Source organism: Centrocercus urophasianus, unplaced genomic scaffold, assembly GCF_019232065.1.
Source record: "Centrocercus urophasianus isolate 14NV4802_14NV808 unplaced genomic scaffold, USGS_Curo_1.0 seq_41, whole genome shotgun sequence".
Classification (NCBI taxonomy): domain Eukaryota; kingdom Metazoa; phylum Chordata; class Aves; order Galliformes; family Phasianidae; genus Centrocercus; species Centrocercus urophasianus.
Genome location: NW_024884989.1, coordinates 2,125,965 through 2,150,363, shown reverse-complemented (window position 1 = coordinate 2,150,363; position 24,399 = coordinate 2,125,965). Strand labels below are relative to the sequence as shown.

The window sequence follows — 24,399 nt, the reverse complement described above, 5'->3', positions numbered from 1 at the left end:
AGATCTCCACTCCTGTGTGCCTGCAGCTTTCTGAGCATGTGAGAAATAGCTGAAACTCAGCTCTGGCTGGACCAGGCTCTGAGCACCTGCTGGAGTGTGCTGGTGTCCCTGCTCATTGCAGGGAGTTGGACTAGGTGGCCTTTAGTGGTCTCTTCCAACTCAACAATTCTATGGATCAATGAAAGGAGCCACTTGAGAGAAATGAAGCCTGTTTTGGCTGTGAGTTGCAGATCAGAATCCGTGGAGGGAGCCCAAAGAGAAGTGCCCATTGATCCAGTGCCCCCTCATGCTCTTGGAAAGGTGCATCATCCAAATGGATTGGGGCTCTGCGAAGCCATCACGAAAGATCAGAACATTTTCTATGGGATCATTTAAAAGTGCTAGGATGCTTCAGCTTCTAGAGTATGGTAATAAGATGTTGGGAAGGAAATTGTCATATAACATTAGGAGGCTCAGATGCAAGCAAGGGGCTGTGAGGCTGGGCACGGTGCAAGCCTCAGCGGGCTGCATCCATGGCATCACCAGGACCACACAACACAAGATCTGCCATCTGCCCAGCAAATATGTAAACCTCATTCACTGCCTCAGTCAGGTGGATGGGAATCTTTTCCAGCGACACAAAAAGGGCAGACTTTCTCTGGATGTCTTCTCTTGGGTGGAGGTCTCCAATCCCAGGACTTTGCTCCATCATCACAATTTCAGGGAGTGGCTTCCTGCTCCCTGCCCTTCTGATTAAGACCACAAGCAATGGAGGATTCGAAAGGCAAAGGGGAAAGGGCAGAAATCTGCACTGCCCTCAGCAAGCCCTGGGATGAGGAAAGGCATCCTGCTATCAAGCAACTAGATGAATAAGGAGAGCAGTAGGCACAGATGCACACTGGCAGGCAAACACAGGTAAGGAGAGTGCCAAGAAATGGTGGTTTTTACTTTTTCTAACAAAGCCATTTCAAGCAAGAAAAAATGTGAGGGAAGACAGGCATTTACATTTAGCAATCTTCTAAAACAGGAGATATAATACATCTTGGAGACGTTTTCTTACTCTTCCTGATGTTTGTTTTCCACCAAACCAAGAGGAATTTGTAAAATATTTCAGTCCTGCCAATTGTGCATTCGTGCCCCAAAACCAATTTTGTCCAACTCTTTTATTCAGCTCCAAGCCAGTTGTCATCACTGATAGAGGCACTGGAGAAATTCCCATTGGCCTCAACGAAACCCAAATTCACTCACTGACTCCAAAAGAAAGAAACACATCCATGCTCCCCAGCTGGGACATGCCTGTGTGCCAGAACATACTCAGACACTTTTAGAAGTTGTGATACGTGCTTGTCTGTTGCATGCTGACAACATGCAAAAGGAGCTAGCCCCCTTGAGCTCCTCTTGAGCCTGCAGAGGATATCACTGAATGCTTTGTGCTGGAAGGGACTCAAAAGATCACGTAGTTCCAATAGAGGTCTGAACCAAGCCACCTTTTTGCCGAGGTTATTGAGCTTGACTCCTGTCCCCAGCAGTGCTGGGGCTGCTGATCCCTTTTCCCAGGCTGTCCATTGCATTGACTGCCAATGCTTGGAGTGATGCTCCCTGCCCTGCAGTTCCCTGCTGGGACTGGCAGATGCCGAGAGGCTGCACGAGCCCAAGGAATGGCTGGAACGAGATCACATGAAACAAGTCCATTGGGGGCTATTGGATTCAAGGACAGCACTGGCAGCTCAGGAAGTCCTTGACACACGGGTGGCTGGAAGCTGGGAAAGTGGACTGGGAAAGTATTATGGGATGCTTCTGTGCTTCTGTCCGAGCAGTTTCTGTTGGATCTGGCAGAGGCTGAATCTGGGCTTTTGGACTTTGGTCTGAGCCAGCACAGCCATTCCTGTGCTCCTACACTTCCCGAATCTTTAAAAGTTTAGCTCAAATTTTCTTTTTTTTTCTTTCCCCACAATAGGGATGAGCTGTTTTATCATAATGCTGAAGCTGTTTTGGGAATTCTTTCCCTAGAGCATTTCTTCATTTGTTGTGCAATATACTACTAACCACTTTTGGCAAGCTTTCCTCTCACCTTAATTCATCTCAGGCCATTCACTGAGTCTCATTTTCCTAGGCAGCAGAAGCACCCAAGCCTCCTTTCTGAGAATCTTGATAGCCTTGGCCATTCCCTGGGTCTGGGAAGGGCACGAAACTTGGCTTGCATGGAGCAAAGCTCCCTCGGTTTTATTCTTTTATTTTCTTTGCTCCAGACAGTAGACAATTAGTTTACAAACCCATCTCTGTGGGGTTTATCAGGATGATAGGAGAGAGGGTGGGAATATGTCTGTGGGATGCAAAGGAATTTCTACAAATCAAATTCTTCAGCAACTTGGCTGATAAAAGCAAGCAATAAAAGGGTAATAAGCAGCAATAAAAGCAGGCGTGTCGCCCTGCAGATTGAAGGCATTTGCAGAAAGGAAGCATCCAATCAATGCAGAAAGGCAGCAGAGGCAGACAGGAAGGGCAGTGTTATCTAAATGTGAATTGTGGAAGCAAATCATTTGATTTTACAAATGTAAAGGCACTGAGACTTTGGATGCAGGAGGGCAGGGCAGTGATTTAACGCACTTGATGTGCACCAACTGGAGAGACTGCAGCCCCAAAAGCAACTGCTCACAAGGAGGAAAGGAGGAAAATCCATCCGTGTGTACACAGGGAATGCACAAGAATGTAACTCCATTGGAATTTCACCCCAAAAAATTCACCCTACAGATCCATTCGACAGGAGTTTTGGGGCAGAACTGGCTCCTGGCATGGGATGTGCATAGAACATGCTGGCCCTGTGCTGTGAGATGGAGCCATCTGGGAGATGTGAGTTGAGAAAAAGTGTCCTCAGCTCCCAAAGGCCTCCTTGCTGAACCAGGAGATTCATGGTTGTGACTCCTGAGGCAGGAGAATGGACTTGAACTGATTTTCTTTTGGGCTTTTTGGTCCCTAATGGGCTGAATTTAGCTCTGCTTAAGTTATCCAAGAGGGATGCCAGTGACTTCCGAAATTTCAGAATAATGGCAGATCTCTATAGGCACCATCCAGCAGAAGGACCCATGGTAAGTTAGGCAGGAAAAGACACAACCTGAAAACAATTGGTCATTATCAACTTTCCAACAGATCTTAAAACAACTCCAGAATGCAAAGGTATCATTTAGTTCTACTGGGTCCTTCATGATGATTATAGAATCATAGAGTCATTAGGGTTGGAAAGATCATCAAGATCATCCAGCTGAACCATCAGCCCTTGCCTGATGGTTCTCTAGACTACATTCCTCAAAGCTACACCTTCATGTTTCTTACACACCTCCAGGGATGGTGACTCCCCCACCTCTGTAGGCAACCTGTGCCAATTCCTCCCCAGGGCCATCGTGTAGTTACATCATACCAGGTACATCATACAACGGTTGGATTTTTGCCTTGAAAATCATTTGTAAGAGTAGGACAAAAAGTGCCAAGGAGCATCCCCGCTTCATCACCTCTGAGTCCACCTGAGCCAAATAACCAAACTCCCATGCAGAAAGCAGCACCACCTCTGAACACAAGCACTCAGGTCACCTGCAAAGGGCCGAGCACATACAGACACAGCAGGTGCCCACAGACCCCAGCGATGGGCTTTGAAGCTCTCGGGTCATGGCTAGGGCAATGAGGCAGCCCAGCACGAGCACCACCTCTGGTCTTGATTTGTGGCCACTGTTTTCTTTCTACTACTTACAATAAAGCCCCAAAGCCGACAGTGCTGTGTGAGCACTGTGCCAAGGGACTTCCCTGGGGTGCTTGTGCTCCAGCGAGGCTGGAAGAAAATCCTTTCCCCTGGCCAAGCTGCCAAACGTGCCGATGAAGAAACTCTTGGCCGGCAAACTTGCTGCTGCTGATGTTTGATGATCACTCAGCACTTGGGGGAGATGTGGTTTGTTTCCTGTCCGGCTGACACCAGCTGTGCACAAACCTAGATCCTCTCTCCTGTCTGCCCAGGACGCGTTTCCTTACGGACACAGACAGCATCAGGGCTGGGACTGGAGAGAAACCTTTATTTCTACCTGATCACCTGAGTTTTTTTTTTGAAGGAAATGAAGAGCTGAGACTCAATGGTTTTTATGGAGTCAAAGGTGCCACGTGCAGAACTTCGAATTTTGGTGAGCCTATCAACAATCCAAAAGCAAAATCTTAAATTAGGAACCAATTCGTACTCACCAAAATGAAAACTGACACATTTTCCTCAATTAGCTGGTCATAGCTAATCATAGAATGGCCTGGGTTGAAAAGGACCACAGTGCTCATCCAGTTCCAACCCCCTGCTATGTGCAGGTCACCAACCAGCAGACCAGGCTGCCTGGAGCCACATCCAGCCTGGCCTTGAATGCCTGCAGGGATGGGGCATCCACAGCCTCCTTGGGCAACCTGTTCCAGTGCCTCACCACCCTCTGGGTGAAAAACTTCCTTCTTTTAAAATCCCAGTGCTGATATTTTAGACAACAGTTAGATATTTCCAAAAGCAAGAATAAATTATCATTAGAAAACAGCACAAAGCACAACTTTTCCTGTTTATGAAGAGAACATACTGCAGTGCTTCTCAGGATGGTTTGTGCTTCTGATGCACTGTTAAAAATACTTTATGGGTGTCAACACCTGATTGACAGCGTCACTTCCCCCTGTGCTTTTCCACAAACAGACTCAGAAGGAGGAAGACCTGAGTTTGTTTCTCCGAAAATCCGAGAATGAAAGGAGGGGAGAAAAATAATCCAGCGGACCAGATAAGACACGAAGCAAACATTTAATTTCTATTCAGGACTTTCATCAGGAAGATTTGTCATGGATTTTTGAGTCATCCTATGAAAGCTGAGAACATCTCCTCGGATGTTCTGGGGCAGCTCCCAGCCTAGACGTAGCCCACCAGCCGTGCAGTGCAGGGGAAGGTCCTGCGCATCCCCATGCACTTCTCCTGGTCGATGAAGAGAGAGTTGGCTTTGACAGCCAGGTCGTGCTCCAGGACAGCCTTGGCCCGCACCAGTGTCTGCAGCGTGTCCTCAGCATCCCTCAGCCGCTGCTGCAGGCTCTGGATGGTCTCATCAAGATCATGGACCTCGTTGACGAGGCTGGGAAACAGCAAGGAACCCCGTCAAGTACAGAAGCGGAAGGATTTCCCCTTTGGTCTGGTTTACTGAGCTCCCAGTTTCTGGCAGCTGTGAATGGAAGCTGAGGGTGGGAGCTCAGTCTCTCCTTGCTGCATTGGAGCAGCTTCTGGGGACACTCTAATCCTGGCTTCTCCTCCTGCGGGTGATACTAACAAGAGGAGAGTGAAGCTGACACCAAGACATTAGGAAGCAGCCGAGGTTTCCCATTTTCTGTTGAAAAAAAGGCAAGACCTCTCCATATTCACAAACCTCCCACCCAACAAATTGGCCAGTTTTGGTTTGCTGTTCCATTCACGCCTACTACAGCAGCAAGGTCACCTCCAAGAGTCAGGGAGGCAGTTCCATTATCTGAGACACATCCCCACTGCTGCCTCTCTGGAAGCTGCTGGTTTTGCCTTTCCTTCCTGCCAAAGCACTCGGTACCATGAGAAGGCTGACGGGTGGAAGCCCTGGCCAAGGCTCTTCTGCTGATGAGGCAGATAAGGTCTTGAAGGAATGCCAAGGAGCAGCCCAGCCAACTGCCCCAGCCTGCCAGAGGTCTCCCCTGCTCCTGCAGTTGAGGGGTTTGTGTTTCCCCGTGTCCTCAGGGCGAGTGAAGACAGCCTATCCAGCTACCTGCTGCAAGGGTGCCCTTCTTCTCTTGAAGGGAAGAAGCTCTCAGGGTGATGCTATGGGAGATCAAAGGGTTCATCCTTCCACAATGGGCACATCCAGCCACTGGGAGAGTGTCAGGCATCATTGGGCTGTGGGTGCAGAGCTTTCCCAGCACGCTGCTAGGATGCATGCTCAGTGCTTTCCAACATACCGATGCACTCAAGGAAGGGCTATCTAGCAAAAAGGGCCACCATCAGTTTTGTCACCCAGTAGTGCTCTGAGTGCCCACGCAGTGACTGCACTCCTGCTCACCGCAGCTGGGCACTGTCCCGGCACAGCTCCACGTTGGGTCTCCGCGTGCGTTCATCCAGCCGGGTCTGAGCCACTTTCAGTGGAGGCACTTTGTCCCTGATGGCTTTACGGATGCTTTCTATGCTCACCTCGATCTGGAAGATTTCCTGCAGTGTCTGCAATAGAAGCGAGTTCGTAAATTAAAAATTATATTCATCAATAACAGCATCATGCCCCGTTTGTTCAGCCCTGGGCGAGCTCTGCAGGGAGGCTCTCTCTTTGCTGGGAGTCATCATTCAGTTTAGCACCAAAAGGGAAGGGCTGGGGCTACCTTGGCCAGGTGTGTCTGGATCTTGCTCTTGGCATCAGCAGTCTCAGCAATGCGGTTGGTGAAGGCGACGTTGACGGCGTTGAACTGGTTCCACATCTCATTGGCAGTCACCACCAGCAGGTTCTCGATGTCCTCCCGCAGCTTGGCTGAGGCTGCCCGCTCGCTCTGGGAGCGCAGGATGTTGTCATCCGTGAACTTGGCCCACGAGTCTGGCACTGAGATGCTGCCGTAGAGAAGACAGGCAGAGATAGCCACACACTGCCATGGGCAGACATGGATCCGACCAGGTTGGCTTAAACACAGCCTTCCTGGCATCCACACTCTTTGACCACTTGAAAGCAAAACATCTGGACACCATTTATGCAGTACAACTTATCAGATGCTGACACATCCACGGCAACAATTGCGACAATTATGAAGGCTCACACAAACAATAGATTCCCACGGAAAAATCGAGATTCTAATCAGACCTCATATTTACGTGTTAACAGCATGCAAGTGCAGAGTCATTCACAGCTCTATGACAACATGCAGACTGCAGCCAATGCATTTTGCTTGTAACTTATCCCAATTTCACACAAAAGCCAACATTACATAACACTGATTCTCTGTCTGTGCGCTCAGGATGGAGTTCACCCCATGCAGCGTCCAGAACAAGGTCAACAAAAGCCTCAAATACCACATAAGCTTCACGTAAAACATGCTGATCCTCTACACATTTTGCTCCCTCTGAATTTCAGCATCAATCCGTTGCCACTCATTTGCCTGTTGAAATGTCTGAGCTTCATTTTGAAGAATGACTCAAACACAAGAAAAACTGAATCACTCCATGCCCTCTATGAACCACATGGGTCTGTGTGTGGAGCAGATTTATTCCCCATGCCCTTTGCTGCTTGCAGCATATCTCTGCTTTCGGTCATCGTCCATTTATTGCAGAGCCAAAGCCGAATTCCTGGCACCCAAGAGCAGCTGAACTCTATCCCAGCACCATGCTCTCTTCTTTTATCTTCAAGGCCATCCGGGCTCCCTGCCAGCACTCTGCAGGCAGGGTGAGCCCCCAGACCTTACGTCAATGTGGAGCGCTCGGGCAAGCACTGACACATCTCCCAAAATATGCATGGACCTAATGGGCTGTGCCGAGGTGCTGAGCTGAACCGTCAGGCTAATCTCTGAACCCTGATATGACGTTTAATTAGGCAGAACCCACTGTATTATGCTTTTGCCCCCTTTGTTGTCCCACTGAATGTGCTGCTTGGGGTGGGATGGATGTGCCATGCCATGGCCATCAGGATGGGGACAGGCAGTGCTGTGCCACCTCTCCCCAGGCACTCACGTGGCATCCACCCGCTCCACGCCGCGGTAGTAGCTGATGCCATCGGAGGTGTTCCGCAGGTGGTGGCACTTGCCGTCGATGCGGTGGGCTGTCTGCTTGTCTGCCAGGTCCCTTTCCACCTCGTGCTGGGCTGCTCTGTTGGACCTGCAGCACGGCACGGCAGCTGTCAGTGGGACTGTTGGGGAGGCATGCCTTCCCTGGGGATGCGCCCTGGGAGCCTAGGTGATTTTCATAGCTGGAGGGTAGGCAGAGGACAGAGGTCTGCTGTGAGTTCATGTTACAAAGTGACTCATGTTGGATATGAGGAAAAATTTAGTCTCTGGAAGAGTGGTGATGCATTGGCACAGGCTGCACAGGGAGGTGGGGGGAGTCACTGTCCCTGGAGGTGTTCAAGAACTGTGGAGATGTAGGAGATGTAGCACTGAGGGATGTGTTGATGGGCAGAGTGGGGGTAGGTTGGGGCTGGACTTGATGACTTTAGAAGGACTTGATGACCGTAGATCTTTTCCAGCCCTAATGATTTTATGATTCTATGACTTCAGCCCTATGGTTGGGCTGGGGGCTCCTTACGCAAGCTGAGCTTTGGCTCTGTCCAGGTAGCGCTGCATCCTCTCCTGGCACGATCTGATCACATCCACCTCCTGGACAGGGACAAAGCATGACTCCATCAGTACCTCACCCATTGGTCCCAGTCACACGCATCCCCTTGGGCCTCCAATCTGAGTGCAGTGACCCAGAGCAGAGACAGGACCACGCCATGGCCATAGGCACAGCCTGTGCACAGACTTGCACGGAGTGACCAAGCATTTTTTCATCTTGACACCTATGCCAAGTGATGGTTAGTGCCACTGTATGGCAGCAAGGCCAGATCCTGACGTGCTCTGAGTGGTGACTTGGATGAACCACACACCTCCACCCCCAATTAGGTCCTGACATTTTTGTTCCCTAAATATTTTCTTCCCCAGGAGAAATCCCATACAAACAGGGTAGGAAGACAGAGACTTTGCTTGAGTGAATTCCCAGCCATTCCTAAGAATGAGGCTGGAGGAAGACACGTATTGACCTCAGCACACCTCCACCACATTTGTGCAGCCCTAATTACTGTAAGCAGTGATCAGTGCTTCCAAACCACTCATGTTTACACCTTCTCTCTCCAATAACCATCTGAAAATCATGGCCTAAACTTATCCTCACAACACTTGCAATCCAGTCTGCCATTATGAAGATACCAACTCTGAATTTTTTTCCTTAAAATCTCATGACCTTTAAGGCAGTCTGCTTTTTTAGGGCCTGACTCATAAGAAAAAATCTTCTAATTGGGCTTCACAGTCCCAGGGGCTGCCACTTCCTTCCCAGCTTCACAAGGCCCTTGCAGTGATTGCATTTTGCTGTACCCTGGGTTAGAATCCTGTCTTCTGGGCCAGCTCTCGTCTTGTTTGCTTTCTATTCATAATTGCAATCAGACTATGTAAAGGCAGGGAGGAGGGCACGTTTTTATGATTTCTATAAAATGCACTGCCTAAGTACACAGAGTGGCAGTCCAACTGCAGTCAAGCAAAGCAAAGCTGAGGGTAGATGTAATCTCTTTTCTTAAACTGACTGATGGGTTGGGAAAAGCAAACAAGATGCTGGGCACACACTGCTGCTTGAAGGGGCAAGGGCCCTGCTATATGCCACACAGGGTCTTCAGATAAAAGGGAAAATCTTGCCCCAAAATGTGGTTGTGCTGCTGATGGAAATGCCATCTCCTAGCCTGGGGTTTGAAGCATTTTGTGCCCAAGATCCGGATATGGGACAGGGCTGGAAAACCTGCTTCGGGCAGTTTAGGCAGAAGGAGCTTTAGCCAGACTCACTGTGAAGAGCTGTTTCTCCACGTTGTCATGGACTAGGTCAATGCCCATCCTCTTCTCCCGGTGAAGCAAGCACTCCTGAGCAACCTGTTGGGGACACAGCAAACTGCGTGAGTGGGGCTCCCTAGAGGGGTGGCCCCCACCTTAAGTCATATAAGAGAAGAGAAATTAAAGGTGAGGACAGAGAAGAAAAATGTGTCCAAGGCAGGGCTTGGCTGGCAATGAGTGGCCAAGCTGCAACGTCAGCAATGAATCCTATGAGGGAGCACGCATGGCCCTGCGTACCCACAGCTGGATATGGGGATCTCTGTCGAGCTGAATGCCGACCTCACCCGATTCTCATAGCAAGACATGGGCTTTCCCATCCCAATGTGAGATTTTGGATATACAGCTTATAAAAATATTTGGGTTAGCAAATAGTGTTCTGATGTGCTCAGCATGCGCTGATAGGAGCTGTAAGCAGATGGCGAGGGGCTTGTTTATTGCTGACTTAACTAATGGTCTCTTAGTAAAAGCTTTCTAGACGTTACAGAGCTCCAATGAAACTTAATGAGACGTTTGAATGGCTGCAGATGTTCCAGCAGCTCAGGGCTCACCTGCAGAGGGGCCTCTGTCTCTGCCAAGGCTCTTTCCAGTCTCTTCTTCATGTCTGTGAGCGCGTTGGTCTCCCCAATCATCTCATCCAGCTCATGGCAGAGCTCCGACTTCCAGAACTCAATGTCATTGACACGTTCTCCCAGATTCTTGGTGCTCTCCATTTGGGTTTTCTTCGTCTGCTGGTGCTTGTCCTGGATCAGGCGGGAGGTGTCGACCCTGAGGTTCTCCGAGTTGTGCCGTGAGGTCTCCGACTCCCTATAGTTGGTCAGGTTGGAGCGGTACCAGTCGTCTGGGGTGTAACGGGTGAAGAGGGACGTCCTGTTGGACACGAATGGGAGCATCTTGCTGGGAGTCAGCCCCTGGGAGCCGCTGGAGAAAGGAGCCAACATGGGGTGGTTGGTAGCCGTCCTGTAGTAGGAGCTGGGCAGCCAGGGCAGGCTGAGTGTCTGGGGCAAGGGATAATAGGGGAAACGGTTCTTGTAGCTGGAAGTCATGGTGCTGATGGCAGGCAGGAGGTTGGTGGGGGTCGATCGCACGTGGGCACGGACCGCCGGTAAGGATGAGCCAACGAGCTCCATGGGCACCACAATTCGGGTCCTGCACAGCAAGGAGGCAGAGGAAAAGAATCTCACTTCTTGCAGCAAGATGTGCAACTTGTAATACAAACAGCCACACACACAGCACCCACACACTGCCCACACAGGCTTCGACTTCTCCAAAGCAAATCCCTTCAGACAGCGTCCCAAGCATTTGTATATACTGGGATTTGGCTTTGTTGTTAATATTGAGTGTCAGGACTTGAGAAGGAGAGAGAAACAAATCATGGCACTAAGGAGAATGACAGATACTATGCCTTCATTTTCATTCAGCCTGTCATTCCAATGAAATTGGATTCTCTTCTGTTCCTTTGTTTCTTTTGGCCAGCAGATCTTACAGTGCTCCAGATGTGATTTTCTCTTTAAAAGTTCCATTGCCAGCCCAATATCTGCATCCCTATGGACATACAACTGTAGCAACACCAACCCAGTGTGATCTATGGGCAAGGGGCTACATTCTCATCCCTGCGCCTTCACTGGCATGAAATGCTTAAGCAAGGACCTGCAGGTGAGCTGAGCTGTGCAGGACTACACCTAACAAAAAAACACCTATTTCACCCTAAAAGAAGAGCTATCTCCTTTGACTTGCAAAGGAAGAAAGGGTACAGTTATTGTGGAATGAACTTGCTTTTATCCTAGAACAAAGCATTGATGCAAGAGGTCATCTGAAGGGTTAGTCGTTCCTCTTGGGCTGCCCTAAGCAGTTTGGTTCTGTAGGCAAGCTGAGAGGCTGCTTGTATTTGAAATCATAACATCTCTAGGAAATAGTTTTTCACTTTTAGTCACCTTTGCAACAAAGAGCACCTCTACAAAGGGCAGTGCCAGCAACAACTCATGGTTTCCTACCCAAAAGCTTAAAAAGAGGAGGATAGGAGACATAGGGACATCAGATCCTGTTCTCCCACCACCTGAGCACGTCCTTTTGAGTACAAGAGATATCATCCATATCGTGAGGGGTTATGAGAAGTATCTGCCCTCTAGCACCCCACCCCTCTGAGTTAAAGCGTATGCTCACCCTCAGCAGCCTGGGTGGGTGCTCAGGAGGTGCCTGTGAGCTGTGCCTCCCTGCTGTGCTGTCAGACTCAGTGGCAGCAGCACTGGGTGTGCAGGACCCCCAGCACCCAGCTGCACCAGTGGCACAGCACCAGGAGAACGTTGCTATGGGAACTGGGATCCCCACAACTAAATTCTGCCTCGGCAACCTCATGCAGTTGCTATGGCGACCCGGTGATGACACTGGGCAACCCAGTGCTCTGGAGGGGCACTGTAATGCCTGCCCGGGGCAACGCACTGTCATCACTGGGCCGTTTGGTAACTGGCCAAATAACCATTGGGCAACCCAGTGCTCTGGATGGGCAACCTAGTGCCTGCCTTGGGCAACCTACTGCTGTCACTGGGCAGCTGGCAGCTTGGTACTGGACTTGAAACACTTACTACTGGCTCTGGGCTACTTGGTGCTGGCCATGAGCAGATCAGAACAGCCACTGGACAAGCCAAGTGCCCTTGATGGACACCCAGTGTCAGCCCTGGGCAATGTAGTAACTTTGCTGGGCAACTTGATCCCACCACTGGGCAACAATTGCTCACAATTTATAACCCAGTGCTGTGTTTGGCATCCTAGTGCCACCCCAGGATTGCTCAGTGTCACTCCCGGGCAACCCGGTGCCCTCACTGGACAACACAGTGCCAGTGCTGGTGCTCCTGGGCCAGCCCTGTGTCATGCTTTTATCAGAGGAATCATTTTCTGCTGCTCCACATCACTGCTTTGACAAACTGTCAGCAAGGTGGATGGTTCACCAAATATTCAGGCTGAAGCTTTTGTCCTTTCTTCTCCTTTTTTTTCATTTTCCCACCAATCTCAGCATCAGACAGGAACTATACCAGAATGCTTTATGACTTCTCGTGAGCTGAAAGCTTTGCCAAAGACCTGACGTCATAAATAATTCCATCCAAATGCTTTGTGTATACAAAGTTCAGCACGCTTTGATTTCACTTTAAACACACGTCTTGCTTTAGCCGAGTGAAGAATCATCTTCATCAAACTGAAATAAAAGCTGAGCACAAAAGCTGCTTTTCTACATCTACACCAGATTGAGTAACCCCAAGCAAGGCTCCTTTGGCTCAGCAGGGACACACACAGCTCAGAACAGCCCCACATCCATCCCCACTGCACGCCCTGCAGTGAATCACTGCAGGATGCCATTCGTTTCTGTGGGCCTCTGCACTGCCTCTGGGGCATTTACTGAAACTGAGCAGTAATAATTAGATGGTGTTGTAATTAGATGGTGAAGCAGGCAGGGCTCTCTTCCTCTCTTCCTAGAGAACAACAAATTGGTGAAAATCACTGAGCCACCGTTGCAGGTTCTCATGGGGCACCCCCAGTTTTGATGGACATATGAGAGCATCGTTTGTCCCAAAGCTGTGACCATTTTAGCTCAGAACCAAAACAGAAAACAAAGGTGGAAATGTGAGGCTGGTGCTGAGCAGTGGTCCCAGCACAGTATCAACCTGAGTGAGCTGGAATTACAGGGAACACATTTATAATAATAAGAAAGTGGAATGGCTTAGATTGGAAGGGAGCTTGAAGATCTTTGAGCACCAACTCCCTGCTGTGAGCTGGGTTGAGATGCCCAAGTACAAAAACCTACTGCCAAAAGCTGGCAATCTTTCTGCCAGAGTTCTACATTCTGAATGCAAATCAATATAGCACTAGGCTGGGATCAGAAGCCACCCTTCTGAGAATATCCACATCCAGATTTCTTATAGCATCTGTCAGAGGCTACATAGCATTGCCCAATGTTTTACATTGCTTTGGGTGTTCCTCTCTCTCCTTCCCCGTGTCTGCCTGAAAGAGACCTACAGTGTACGAATACTTTATCAAAGACACATCAATTCACGAAGAATTAAGAAATAAATAGAGCAGGTGTGGTGTGTGCTGTGCTGTCATGCTGAAGGGATGCTCCACCTGGCCCAGGGCTATTTCAGGATCCCAACAGGTTTCAAGATCTGATCTATTTGTGAAAGCAAGGCTGGCTCCTAAGGACAAGCAGCAGCCCACAGCTCCTGCTCTTGCCTCCATCTGGCTGGGAAATAGGAGACACTTCCCAGGATTCTGCTGGGATTCAGCTCCAGTGACAAGTGTGGCTGAGCCAAGATGGAGGGCCAAGGGCTCTTGAGATGAGACCTGGAATTCTTTGCTCTCTGCACATGGCTGTTGGGAAATTAGGGTTCTGGTCATTGCCAAACCTCTCACTGCTGTGCCAGAGGTGGGACCTGCAGGAGGAGGGCTGCAGGTTGGACACCTGAAGGATATAGAAGGGAGGCTGAGCAGCTGAGCAGGGAGAAAGACGGCTCTGGACTTGCACAGCCACTGGAGAACATCTGGGGCTCACTGCCCTTCTTCTACCAGGGAAGCTCGTGTCCTTCCCCCACACATGGAAAAACATCTCTGCTCTCTGCAGGTGGAGGGTGAGCCCCAGTAAGGCAAATTTCCTCCCCTAAATAAGGGGTGATGCCAAATTCAAATTTGTGGCTAACTGCAGCTCCTTTTAGTCACTTCCTTGGTTTCCTTAAACAGCTACAAAAATGTGGTCCCAACAGGACCAGAGTCCTCTCCCTTGGTCTATTTTAAAGTGAGATGAACTCTGCAATAATAGCAAACCTGTTAATGCTGCAGTGCAGGTGACCCTCATAGGGAAGCCTTGAGAAAACATGTGTACGTGCAGACCCATCCCACGTTCTCACACAGGAGCTATTCATAGAAAAACTTCTAAAAACGTGTGTTGTGAAATCTTTTCTCGCTCTGAGGTGGAAGCCTGCAGCACATACCTTGCTGCTTTGACAGAGGCGTGAGCAATAAACCAAATATTTTGCACAAATCAGTGGCAATGATGTGAGAGAATCATTTATCTATGCACTGTGTGTGCACTTTGTCACATTTCAGAAGGGTACCTACATTTTCTGCCAGAGTTCCTGTCTGCTTTTCCACCCCGACTTTCAGCTTAGCAAAGCCCTGACATTCCTCTCAAGAAACTCAAGCTGTACCTCTGCACCAACCACAACTGAACAAGGGCAGGCTGTGTTGAGGGCCCAAAACAAAACCTCCGGTCCTGCCCTGCCTTGCTGATTGTCCTCCAGTTGTCCTGTTGCAAAGGCTGGAGCATCCATGCCCACCTCCTCGTGCCCTCGTCCCATTGGGGTGACCATGTCCCATCTGCAGCCTTGCCCCAGTGCTGTTGGATCAGCCCTCCTGGGAGACAAGTCATTTGTCAAAGGCACAAGAAATGAATGAGTTAAATCAGCAAGACACACTCTGTAGAGATCCTAATGCCACTGGGGATGAAGTGACACGTACAACAACAGCTCCTTTCTCCCAGCTTGACCCATGGGGGCATGCTGAGCAGGAGGCATCTCACCTAAGTGTTGCAACATTTTCCTGTATGCTTGGTGGGAAGAAAGAGACATCTTCAGAGCCACCATTTGAACTGCCTTGGTGCTTATTAAGGGTTAGAGGAGCAAGGAAGGCGCATTTCTCCCACATCCCCAAAGTGGTACGAGAATCAGACAGCTGGCTGAGGCAGGGCAGATGAACACCACTCTCCCAGATGAACGCCATTTCTATCCTTAGGCCTTCAACAAGGCCAGGCCTGCTGGAAGCTAACCTCCAAGTTCTGCTTTCTGAAGCTATCAAGCATAGAAAATTGCCTCTTTTGTGATCTTCACCTCGAGGCTTTTCATAAAGAGAGCAGCCAATCAAGATTAGTAAGTAGACTGGTCAATGAATTATTTAGTTTAACCGTAGCAGCACAAGTGAGCTTCCCAAACAATAACAGTGGCATGAATAAATCATTACAGATCCCTCTCTGAGCTCTTGGGATGAGTCACAACCACTGAACTGCAACTCCTTTCCCGCAAGGTTGGGGTGCAGATAATTCATGTCCTCGCAGCCTTTCCTCTCGTAAAACCTAACAGTTCCATTTACTGGGGATGCTCTCAGCAGTTGCTGTAGGAAATAAAAGGGGAATATTTGCAGAAGGTCACTTTTTAAGTTGGCCATTCGGCCACCTCCTTGGCACACAGGGAGTGACATACCACACAGATTCCCTTCGTGCATCCCGTGCCAATGGGCAGCCCTGGATTTGCCCAGGTTGCATCTCCCAGCACCCCAGGGCTGGTTTGTTTCGAAGAAACCAGGCAGAAACCATTGAGCACCAACCTCACCAAGGCTGTGCAACTGATGGAGGGTGAGGAACTGAGAAGAGTTCTCCTTCTCTGCATTTGCCTTGAAGCATCCCACCCATTTACCATGTGCTGTTCATTAAAATTGCCGGCAGCCCCAACATTTCAGCACGATTTAAACACAAACCTAAAATTAAGCCTGAGCATCTGAGATCTGCTGAGTGGAAATAGATGGTTGGTGTGATTAATGCTAGGCACATGCTTTTGTGCTTAGCTGCAGTGAATTATTGGTGGCCTCTCCATGCTCATACACACTCTTCATTTCTGAGCCAGATGTGAAAGCAATTAGCACAATGGGAAGGCTATCTTTAAGCCTGCGGGGCTTTTTATAGGTTCGTGTTTATTTTCGGACCTACTTTCTTAAGGTGAACCTTGGCAGGCTGTTCAAGGACTGGCTCATGTCATTGGCTATTGTTTAAAGCTTTTTATTGCTTTGGCAAGGCTTTGGGTTGGAAAGGGGAGGGAGAATTTTTGTATTTCTTTTTCTGTCGTCATATTCAGGCTCCTGTTTAACAGGGAAAGGATCACAGAGTCTCCGGAGCTGATGGGAGCAACCTTGGGTTCTGTCTACTCAGGAAATGGCAAGAGCTGAAGGCAATCCCACTATGGAAGTGGCCAGGAAGCTCTACTCCTCCAGCAGCAATACCCAGTGCTGGGGCTGTGTGCAGGCAGCAAAGAAAGGTTCTGCCAACCCACACCGCATCCCTCATCCCATGCACTCTGCCTCACTGGGCTCTGGGTGCACTTGGCTGCAGAGGTGACAAATTCACAGGGGCTGCCTGCCCTTTGCCATCTGCACACCCCACCCTGGAACCTCCCATGGCTGCAGACAGAGCTCAGCAATGCAGACACGAGTTGCTGTTACTTGGATTTTCCACCCACCCTGCAGCCTGTGCCTGAGCAGGGCTGATTTTAGCACTTCCGCAGAGCTCACCTGTAGTGAGTTCTGCTGCAACGAAGCAGTGATTCCACACAGCTGTTATTGTGCAGTATCTCCTGCTAGGTGAAGGGATTGCCTATCTCCAGAGGAAATTTCCTTTTATCAGATTTGGGCACTGAAAGCTCTGATAAGCATTAAGCATGGGTACCTCAAAGCCATTCCGATGTGTGATGTGTGATAGGAGCTGGTCTAGCTGGCTGGTGTTACCCAGTCTAGCTGCTGGGTAAGGGCACCAGTGCAGCCAAACTCCAGCACTGGGCTGGAACTGGAGCTGGAATCTTTAATTCCTAATAGAAACACCGTTTTCTCTGTGGCTTTATTACCTATCTCTGTAGTTTTATTACCTATCTGCTCCTACATGCAGCAAGAGGAGCATTCCCTTGCTGCCTGCCCCACCGCAGACCTTCAGCACCATCATTCAGATTTCATTATGTAAATATTTTGCCTGATGCCTCATCTCACGTTACATGCAATTTTTATCCTTGGGACATCGACGTCCACTCACAGTGTTCACTATCTGCTGCAGGGCTGAACCGATGGGCTCTAAATCCCAAAGGTTCTTCCTGAACCCTGAGGATGTTTCACCCAATGTGCATTGGCATAGAACACATAAATGCTTTCTGACTGCAGATGCAGAGCACTAACAGGAACACATCTACCTCCAAGCACTGCTATGGCCAAGCACACAGACATTCTCCTGCCAGCCCTGCAAAGTGCTCAGGTTCCACCATAGAACAATGCAAATAGATAAAACCAGATGCAGGATGCCAAAGGAAAAAATGCCCAGAAAATATCTGCAGCACATCATGAAATACACACCAGTGGATTAAGGGATTTAGCAGTCGCCTTGCTCACAGCTCTGCTTTGTGCAGGGCTGGCAAGAGAGTACAGTGGGACATGGCACTTCCACATCCTTCTTTTCCCAAGCACACTGTGCAGCTGAGGCTGAAAATAAGGGCAGGAGCACCGCAGGCTGAAACCCTTTGACTGCTCCAATTCCCCCAGTATCTCCTTGCTCCACAAGTGCCAGCAGTGCATGTAGGAGGCAGCCTGTTTGGACCAAATCTTCCAGGGCTGAAATTTTGGCACCACCTTGACTATCCAGCCTGATTATCCCACCCTCAGCTCCAAAGGGTCTCAGGTTTGCAGCCTGGTGGAGCTCATATCTTTCCACATTATCATTTTTCCCTCTTTCCAATGCATGCAGTTCAACTCCTGGGGGCCTTCCATGTTACGTGCAAGCCGTCCTTCAGATGTGGGGCTGTGTGGTTTTGCTACACCCACCCTGGGTTTTACTTGAGGAAAGCCCAAAGTACAGAATGAGCGATGGCCAAACCCAGGGAGTTTTGCATGGTGTTGGGCCAACATTTTTCAAACCTGACTGAATGCATAAATCTCCACCGTTGTGACATTGGACTGCAAAAGGAGAGGCTGCTCATTCGCTCATTTGGGCATTTCATGGCAGGGATTGATTCTGCCGACCTGCTCTATGCCTTTACCCTTGGGTGAGCCAGGCTGTGCCCCACAGGGGCTTGTCCATGAACTTGGCCCGGAGATGCAGAGCTCGTGGCTTTTTGGGGTGTGTATGACTTGTGACAACTGCACTCCTTTGCCAGTGTTGAAAGAAAGGAAACGAGGGCGGAAGGACCTGCATGAGCTGTCAGATTTATTGCTTTATTAAGAGTTCTGTGAAAGTATTTCGTGGCTTTAGGAGAAATACTTAAAGCCACAATTGCTGGGGTCATAAGGCTACACCAGGAACACATTTCCCACTCCAAGATTGCTTTTTAAACCTCCTATTCGCTTACAAAAGCACGACAAGGCGACCACAAAAGGGGATTGACAAGACCCAAAGTGCTCAGGTGATGCCACCTCACAGCACAAGGTCCTCCCACAGCCCCGAGCCCACCAACATCACCACGGATGCTGCAGGGTTGGCAGCCTGATGTCAGAGCTAAACCCATCACATAGCAGAGAGCTCTGACCATTTGGGGCCAGTACCTCGCATCTCCCCAGCCCTTTTCCCTCCCCACACATCCTGCCCCAACGCAGCAGGGAAGGGCTATTCTTAGAGCTATCTATTTTGGGACCCGGGCTGGAATGCTGGAATTAAGATCTTTCCTTCCTTTGAGGAAAACAAGCCAAGGGATATTCAGAAAGACTCAGTCTGAAGGCCCTACGCTCCAGCTGCTGAGCGAAGCAGATTTAGTTGGTGACACCCACTGGGGACGTGCTGTGCCCACCCCCAGGCACAGCCACCCCGGGGCTCTGCGTGATATTTCTCCTTCCACACACCGCTGTTCTGTGTTTATTCGTTCCCTCCTTCTTGGCAACATTTTGTATCGGCCTCACTTCAATTTAGTAAGATATTTTCCATCAAAACTTTTTTTTTTTTAAAAAAAAAGAAAACCACTTTGGGACACAATGATGCCTTTTATGGAGAAGAAAAAAAAATAAAGCAAAACCTGTTCTGCTAACTCAGGAGGCTGTTATCAGAAACCCAAAGGTGTTTTCTTCCTCTAAATGTTTCTGGGATGGTGCAGATGGTGGGAGAGCACCCACAGCTGCTTTGTGCTGCCCTGGGGTTTCATCTCACAGCCTTGCAGCCCTCGTCCTTCTCAGAACCGTGCTTAGGATGCTGAGAGCAAAGCACACTTTTCTTCTCAAGGCTTCCTAGGGCTGCAGGCAGCCCCGGGGCTGCATGGTAGATACTCAAAGGTGTCCCAAAAGCTTAAGTGGTTTTCCCAGATGACAGTGCTATAGGATTACAGGGCAAGAGGACTTGTGAAAAACTGCCCCAAACCATGTGTGTTCACCTTGCCTTGTTGGTAAATGCTGGCCGAGCCACCAAACCCTGTGGTCCCGTGGACCTGGATGGAATAATCACCATCAAATCCAATCAGCTGGTGGTGAAGCCGTTGTTTGGTGCTGGGCACTCTCCTTGCTCAGTGCCATGGCCTTAAAGCCACCACAAAAAGCCACCCTCTTCCATGCTGGCAATCCCATACCATCCCTTTCTCTTCCATGTGACTCTTCATCATCCCTTTCCTTCCTGTATATCTCGTGAATTATGTGCTATGTACACATGGAATTATACAAACTATAAAGACAATGTATTACAATTTGAAGCCTACGTTACAGAAAATTAATTTAAGTTACAGAACAGAAATGAAATATTCTCCCTCTGCTGAAGTTTTAATACCATCCAAGCAAAACATTGCAACTTCCTTTTTTGCTGCTGGAAAATGTTGTTGGAGTCAGCACATTCAACTTCAATTAAACTGATTCTTCTTAGGGAAAATTGGAAACACAGAATGGTTGGAGTTGGAAGGGGCCCCCAAAATCCACCTGGTCCCACCCCCTGCACTGAGCAGGGACACCCACAGCTCCTGCAGTGCTCACAGCCCATCCCCTGACCTTGGCTGTCTGCAGGGATGGGGCACCACATCCTCTCTGGTCAACTTGTGCCACTGCTTCACTGCCCTTAATGTAAAAAGTTTCTTCCTTATACCTGATCTAAACCTCCCCTCTTTTAGTTTGAAATTATTTCCCCTTGTCCCATCACAACTGACCCAGCTAAAGAGTCTGTCTCTATTCTGAGCACAATTATTCAGGGGTCTGATGTCAAAACGCTGTGCCCACAGATATGCTGCAAGGACAGGAGCAGAGACTTTGTTTCCCCAGCTTTGTATTCCTGTTCTGAACATTGGCATGATAAGGCTGAAGGAAGGCTCGGAGGATCTCCATCCTCACTCCCTTCTACACAGAGTATGATTGATTAAGTACCAATCCTCTGCCAGGCTCATTGTGCAAATCTTCTGCTTTTCTATCCTTTCCTGTCAGGCTGTGTTTGTCAGGATGAGTTTGAGTGAAGCCAGGCCACGCTGGTGCCTTCCTGCCATCCATCCAACACATCTGCTCTACCTCAGCCACTGAGCATCTTCCTCCTCATCCTGCAGCTAAATCTTTATCTTTTGCAGGAGTTATGCACAGGTTTGATTTCCTCCAGCTGCTGGCAGACATTTCTGTATTAATCCCAGGGAGAAAAGACCCATTCTCTACAGAAGTCAGGGCTGATTTGACACAGTGCTGCAGTGCTGCAGGATGCATCGCACTTGGGTTTGATCTGCCACCAGCCAGCCAGAAATTGTTCTGCACCCTTTCCCTGCATTTCCCATCCCTGCCTGGCAATGAGCTTAAAAGGAGACATGGTCAGATGTAAGAGGGGCTCAACCCATCCCTGGAAATCTTCCAGAACAGAAAAGGGAGATGGCACACGGCATGGAAAATGTAAACTCTAATGGCCGTGCTTCATCAAGATTATAATCAAATAAAAATTTGATGGACGTTGTTAGGCGGCCTCGCCTGCAATAAAAGCTGTCCTCAGGGCCAGAGACAGCTTGCTTGGACGGCTCATAAAGTGCCAAGTACATAAAGACGCACCGTGAGGACTCCGGAGCAGTGCCAGCATCGGTGCCACTTGTGTCTCCTGCACAGTCTGCTGTTCTCTCTCTGCTCTTCAGAAATGACAGTGAGCATTTCCAGCACTGCTCACACTGCACTGCCTCACCCTTGCTTTGGCTCAACTTTATTTAAATGCAGGAACAAACGATCCCATCGCTCCGTCCGTCCACCCCTGCTGCCGGGACACTGGTAACAGGGCTGGGGTGAGAGGTTGGCACCCAGAGCCCTGCAGCACATCTCTGTGCAGGGGATGCTTGCAGTAAAGCAGGGAGCAGCTCTGGGTGCCCTGGGAGCACGGCAGCCCGGCATCACACAGAGGATGCTCTCAGGCGCCAGCACTGTGCCTGCCCGTTGGACCAGGGCTGATAAGGACCATAATGCCACCTCAGCAGAAAGTGCTGCAGGAATCAAAGAGCAGCTGAGTCACCATCCACCGAGGAGTTGGGTAAACATGACAGCAGGCATCAGCTGGGGACTTCTTGTTAAGAAATACCAGGCACCAGGGGAGCACTCCTTTTGGCAGCTGCCAAAGGCTTCCAAAGCGAGCTCTGCAGCTGAGCGCTGCCTGGTAGCACCACTCCAGGTTGATCACAGCGAGCAGCTCTCTGCCTGAAAAGGAGAGGGAAAAATTATTTCTCCTTATTTCTCACCAGGGTGAGTTCTTGTTGTGGTCAGAATATGCCATTTAATAGAAAAGCACAAGAAAAGATAAATCAAAGTCCTTTGCCAGTACATCAGGAGTGTGTGCAAAACCCAAACAGAAAACACTGGGAGCGTTCACGCAGGGCTGGCCAAGGCTCAAGCACAGAAGCAGCTTTTGTTCAGCAGCAATTAGTGCATTCCTGCAGAGCCAAGGGCTTTCCTTGTTGCTGCCCCTGCCCAACTGCTCCCACCGGGATGCCTGGACAGGGGGAGTGATGATGTATGGCATCACAAAAACAGGCTGGGGATGCTTGGGATGCTGTCCCACCAGCCAAACAATGCCGGGAATGGGAGGATGTGGTGCCAAAAGTCTGGAGAGCAACTCTGGGGATGAAGCAGCCCCAAGGACAGAGCAAACCACTGGGGATGGATGTGTCTAAGAGCTGGATGGAGATGCCTGTCTCTTTCCAGGAACTACACTGCAAGTCCAGAAGGGGAGAGTGGGTGAAACATGCAGCTCTGTGACTGATAAATCAGAAGTAATTCATCTCTCTGTGCATTAAAGCAGCATCTTCCCATGGGTACAGTGCACAGATTTACCCAGTGAGTGTCCCCATGGCTGGGGGCCCTGATCGTGCTGTGACCCCACACAGTCGTTGACCCCCGTGTGCCCAGCAGGACCAGCCTCAGGGGGCTAAAGAGAGATCTTTGCAAAGCACCAAAGAATCCCAAATGGAAATAATGTAGAAATTCACATCAGAGTTGAAAATATTACGAAGTTTGAATTCGTTATGTAATCGGAGAGGCTCTGGTTAAAAAGATGTGCATTTGGGTTCTGTTCATCTGGAGCATTACTGCAAAAAAGTGATTTTGTTTCCCTGTGAGGTGCAAACTGTGTGCTGCTCTCCCCTGACCTGCATGTAATCAGACACGCACACACCTCCACCCATCAAAAATGCAGACCCTGGTTAGGTCTGTGCCACTCTGCAGATCCAAACCAGTGGCACAATTACCACTTTATACAGGGAGAAATTTCTGCTTCCCCAGCAGAAGAAGACATATTTTGCAATGAATGGCATCTCCAAGGTGCAGGGGCAGGGCCAGCAGATGAAGCCCAGGGAGGAGCCCCCAGCCCCACCCCGATGTCACCTTGACTCACAGCCACATCACCCTGTGTGTGACACATCCCTGTGGTGTGTCATGGGGAAAGAGAAAGCCAGGAGATGTCACAGCAAGTGCAGGGCCCTCGGCGATGCTCAGAGGCACATGCCCTGGCTGTGATTCACGTGGCTCAGAGATGGGCAATGAGCCTCTAAAGGTCTCTGCCACCTGAGGGAGTGGTGGCCCCGAGTTCAGCCAAATGTACGAGGACATCACCTGGGGTGTGCCAGCTCATCCTCAGTGCTGGGCAGGAAGAAACCATCCCAGGCATTGCCTATCCTACATGAGAAGCCCTCTCCTGCTTGCTCCTTGCAGGCACGGGTGCTGCCCTGAATCCTCACCCACAGGTTGACCAGCTGCATGGGCACAGTGCCAGACACACTGCTGTTATCTCCAACACCAGAGCTGAACCACCACGCTCACCACCTGGTGAAGGTGATTTCTAAAGGCTTGGGACCTTCTCAGGCTTTGGGACAGCTGGAGGTCTTGTGCAGAACCGCTGCTGGGGTTGGGGCATCACTCACAACAGCATCCCATCAGCCACAGATTGATTTATGGGAGAGAAGGTTGTCTAATCTCATGTACAGGAAACAGAAGAACGATGCTGTCCCTGCAGACACACCTCAGACAGTGGTACAGCATGGGAAATCCAAAGGGGAGACAGAATCCAAGCATGGAGCTATTCAGTCATGTAACAACAGGATTTCCCTGCTTGAAAGTCAGGTGAAAAAAATGAACAGTCCTTACAGAAAGGTTCCAGAGAAAGCTCTGTGTTCTGCACCAACTGTCATCAGCAACTTTGTGCTGAGCTCCAAGGCTGTCACTGAGTAGCAGTCTGGGTCTCGTGGAAGGGAAAAGGTTCCAATGATGGGATGGGCAGGTCTGCCTTGGGCCCTGCCTTGCACCAAACGTTCCAGCTGGAGCACCAGGGCTTGCTGGAATGGTTTTGTGCAACACAGTGAAAACACCTTCAAAAAACCTCCATGTACACACAGGAAGGAAAAAAAGAAAAAGAAAACACAGAGAAAGAAGGGATTCTGAGCATTCATGTGACTTAAACCTTGTATCTGATCAGACCCATTCTGCTGAAACCTCTGACAGAAGAGTGTTAACCAGCTCTGGTTTGTCTCCAGCTAGCACAGTCTCTTTGAATGGCTGAATGGAGTTCTCTTATCTCAGCACAAAGGCAGCACGATAACAGCACAGCACAGCAGGGTCAGC

General features: G+C 49.6%; 1 protein-coding gene across 1 annotated transcript; it reads right to left on the bottom strand.

Moving 5' to 3' along the window:
- Positions 1-4,885: 4,885 nt before the first annotated feature.
- Positions 4,886-10,715, bottom strand: TEKT3 (tektin 3). Its single transcript, XM_042833448.1, has 7 exons — positions 10,137-10,715; positions 9,544-9,627; positions 8,261-8,331; positions 7,691-7,834; positions 6,358-6,580; positions 6,048-6,202; positions 4,886-5,102 (listed from the first exon to the last, which is right to left on the bottom strand). The coding sequence occupies exons 1-7, from the start codon at positions 10,713-10,715 to the stop codon at positions 4,886-4,888; spliced, it is 1,473 nt and encodes a 490-aa protein (XP_042689382.1).
- Positions 10,716-24,399: the final 13,684 nt, after the last annotated feature.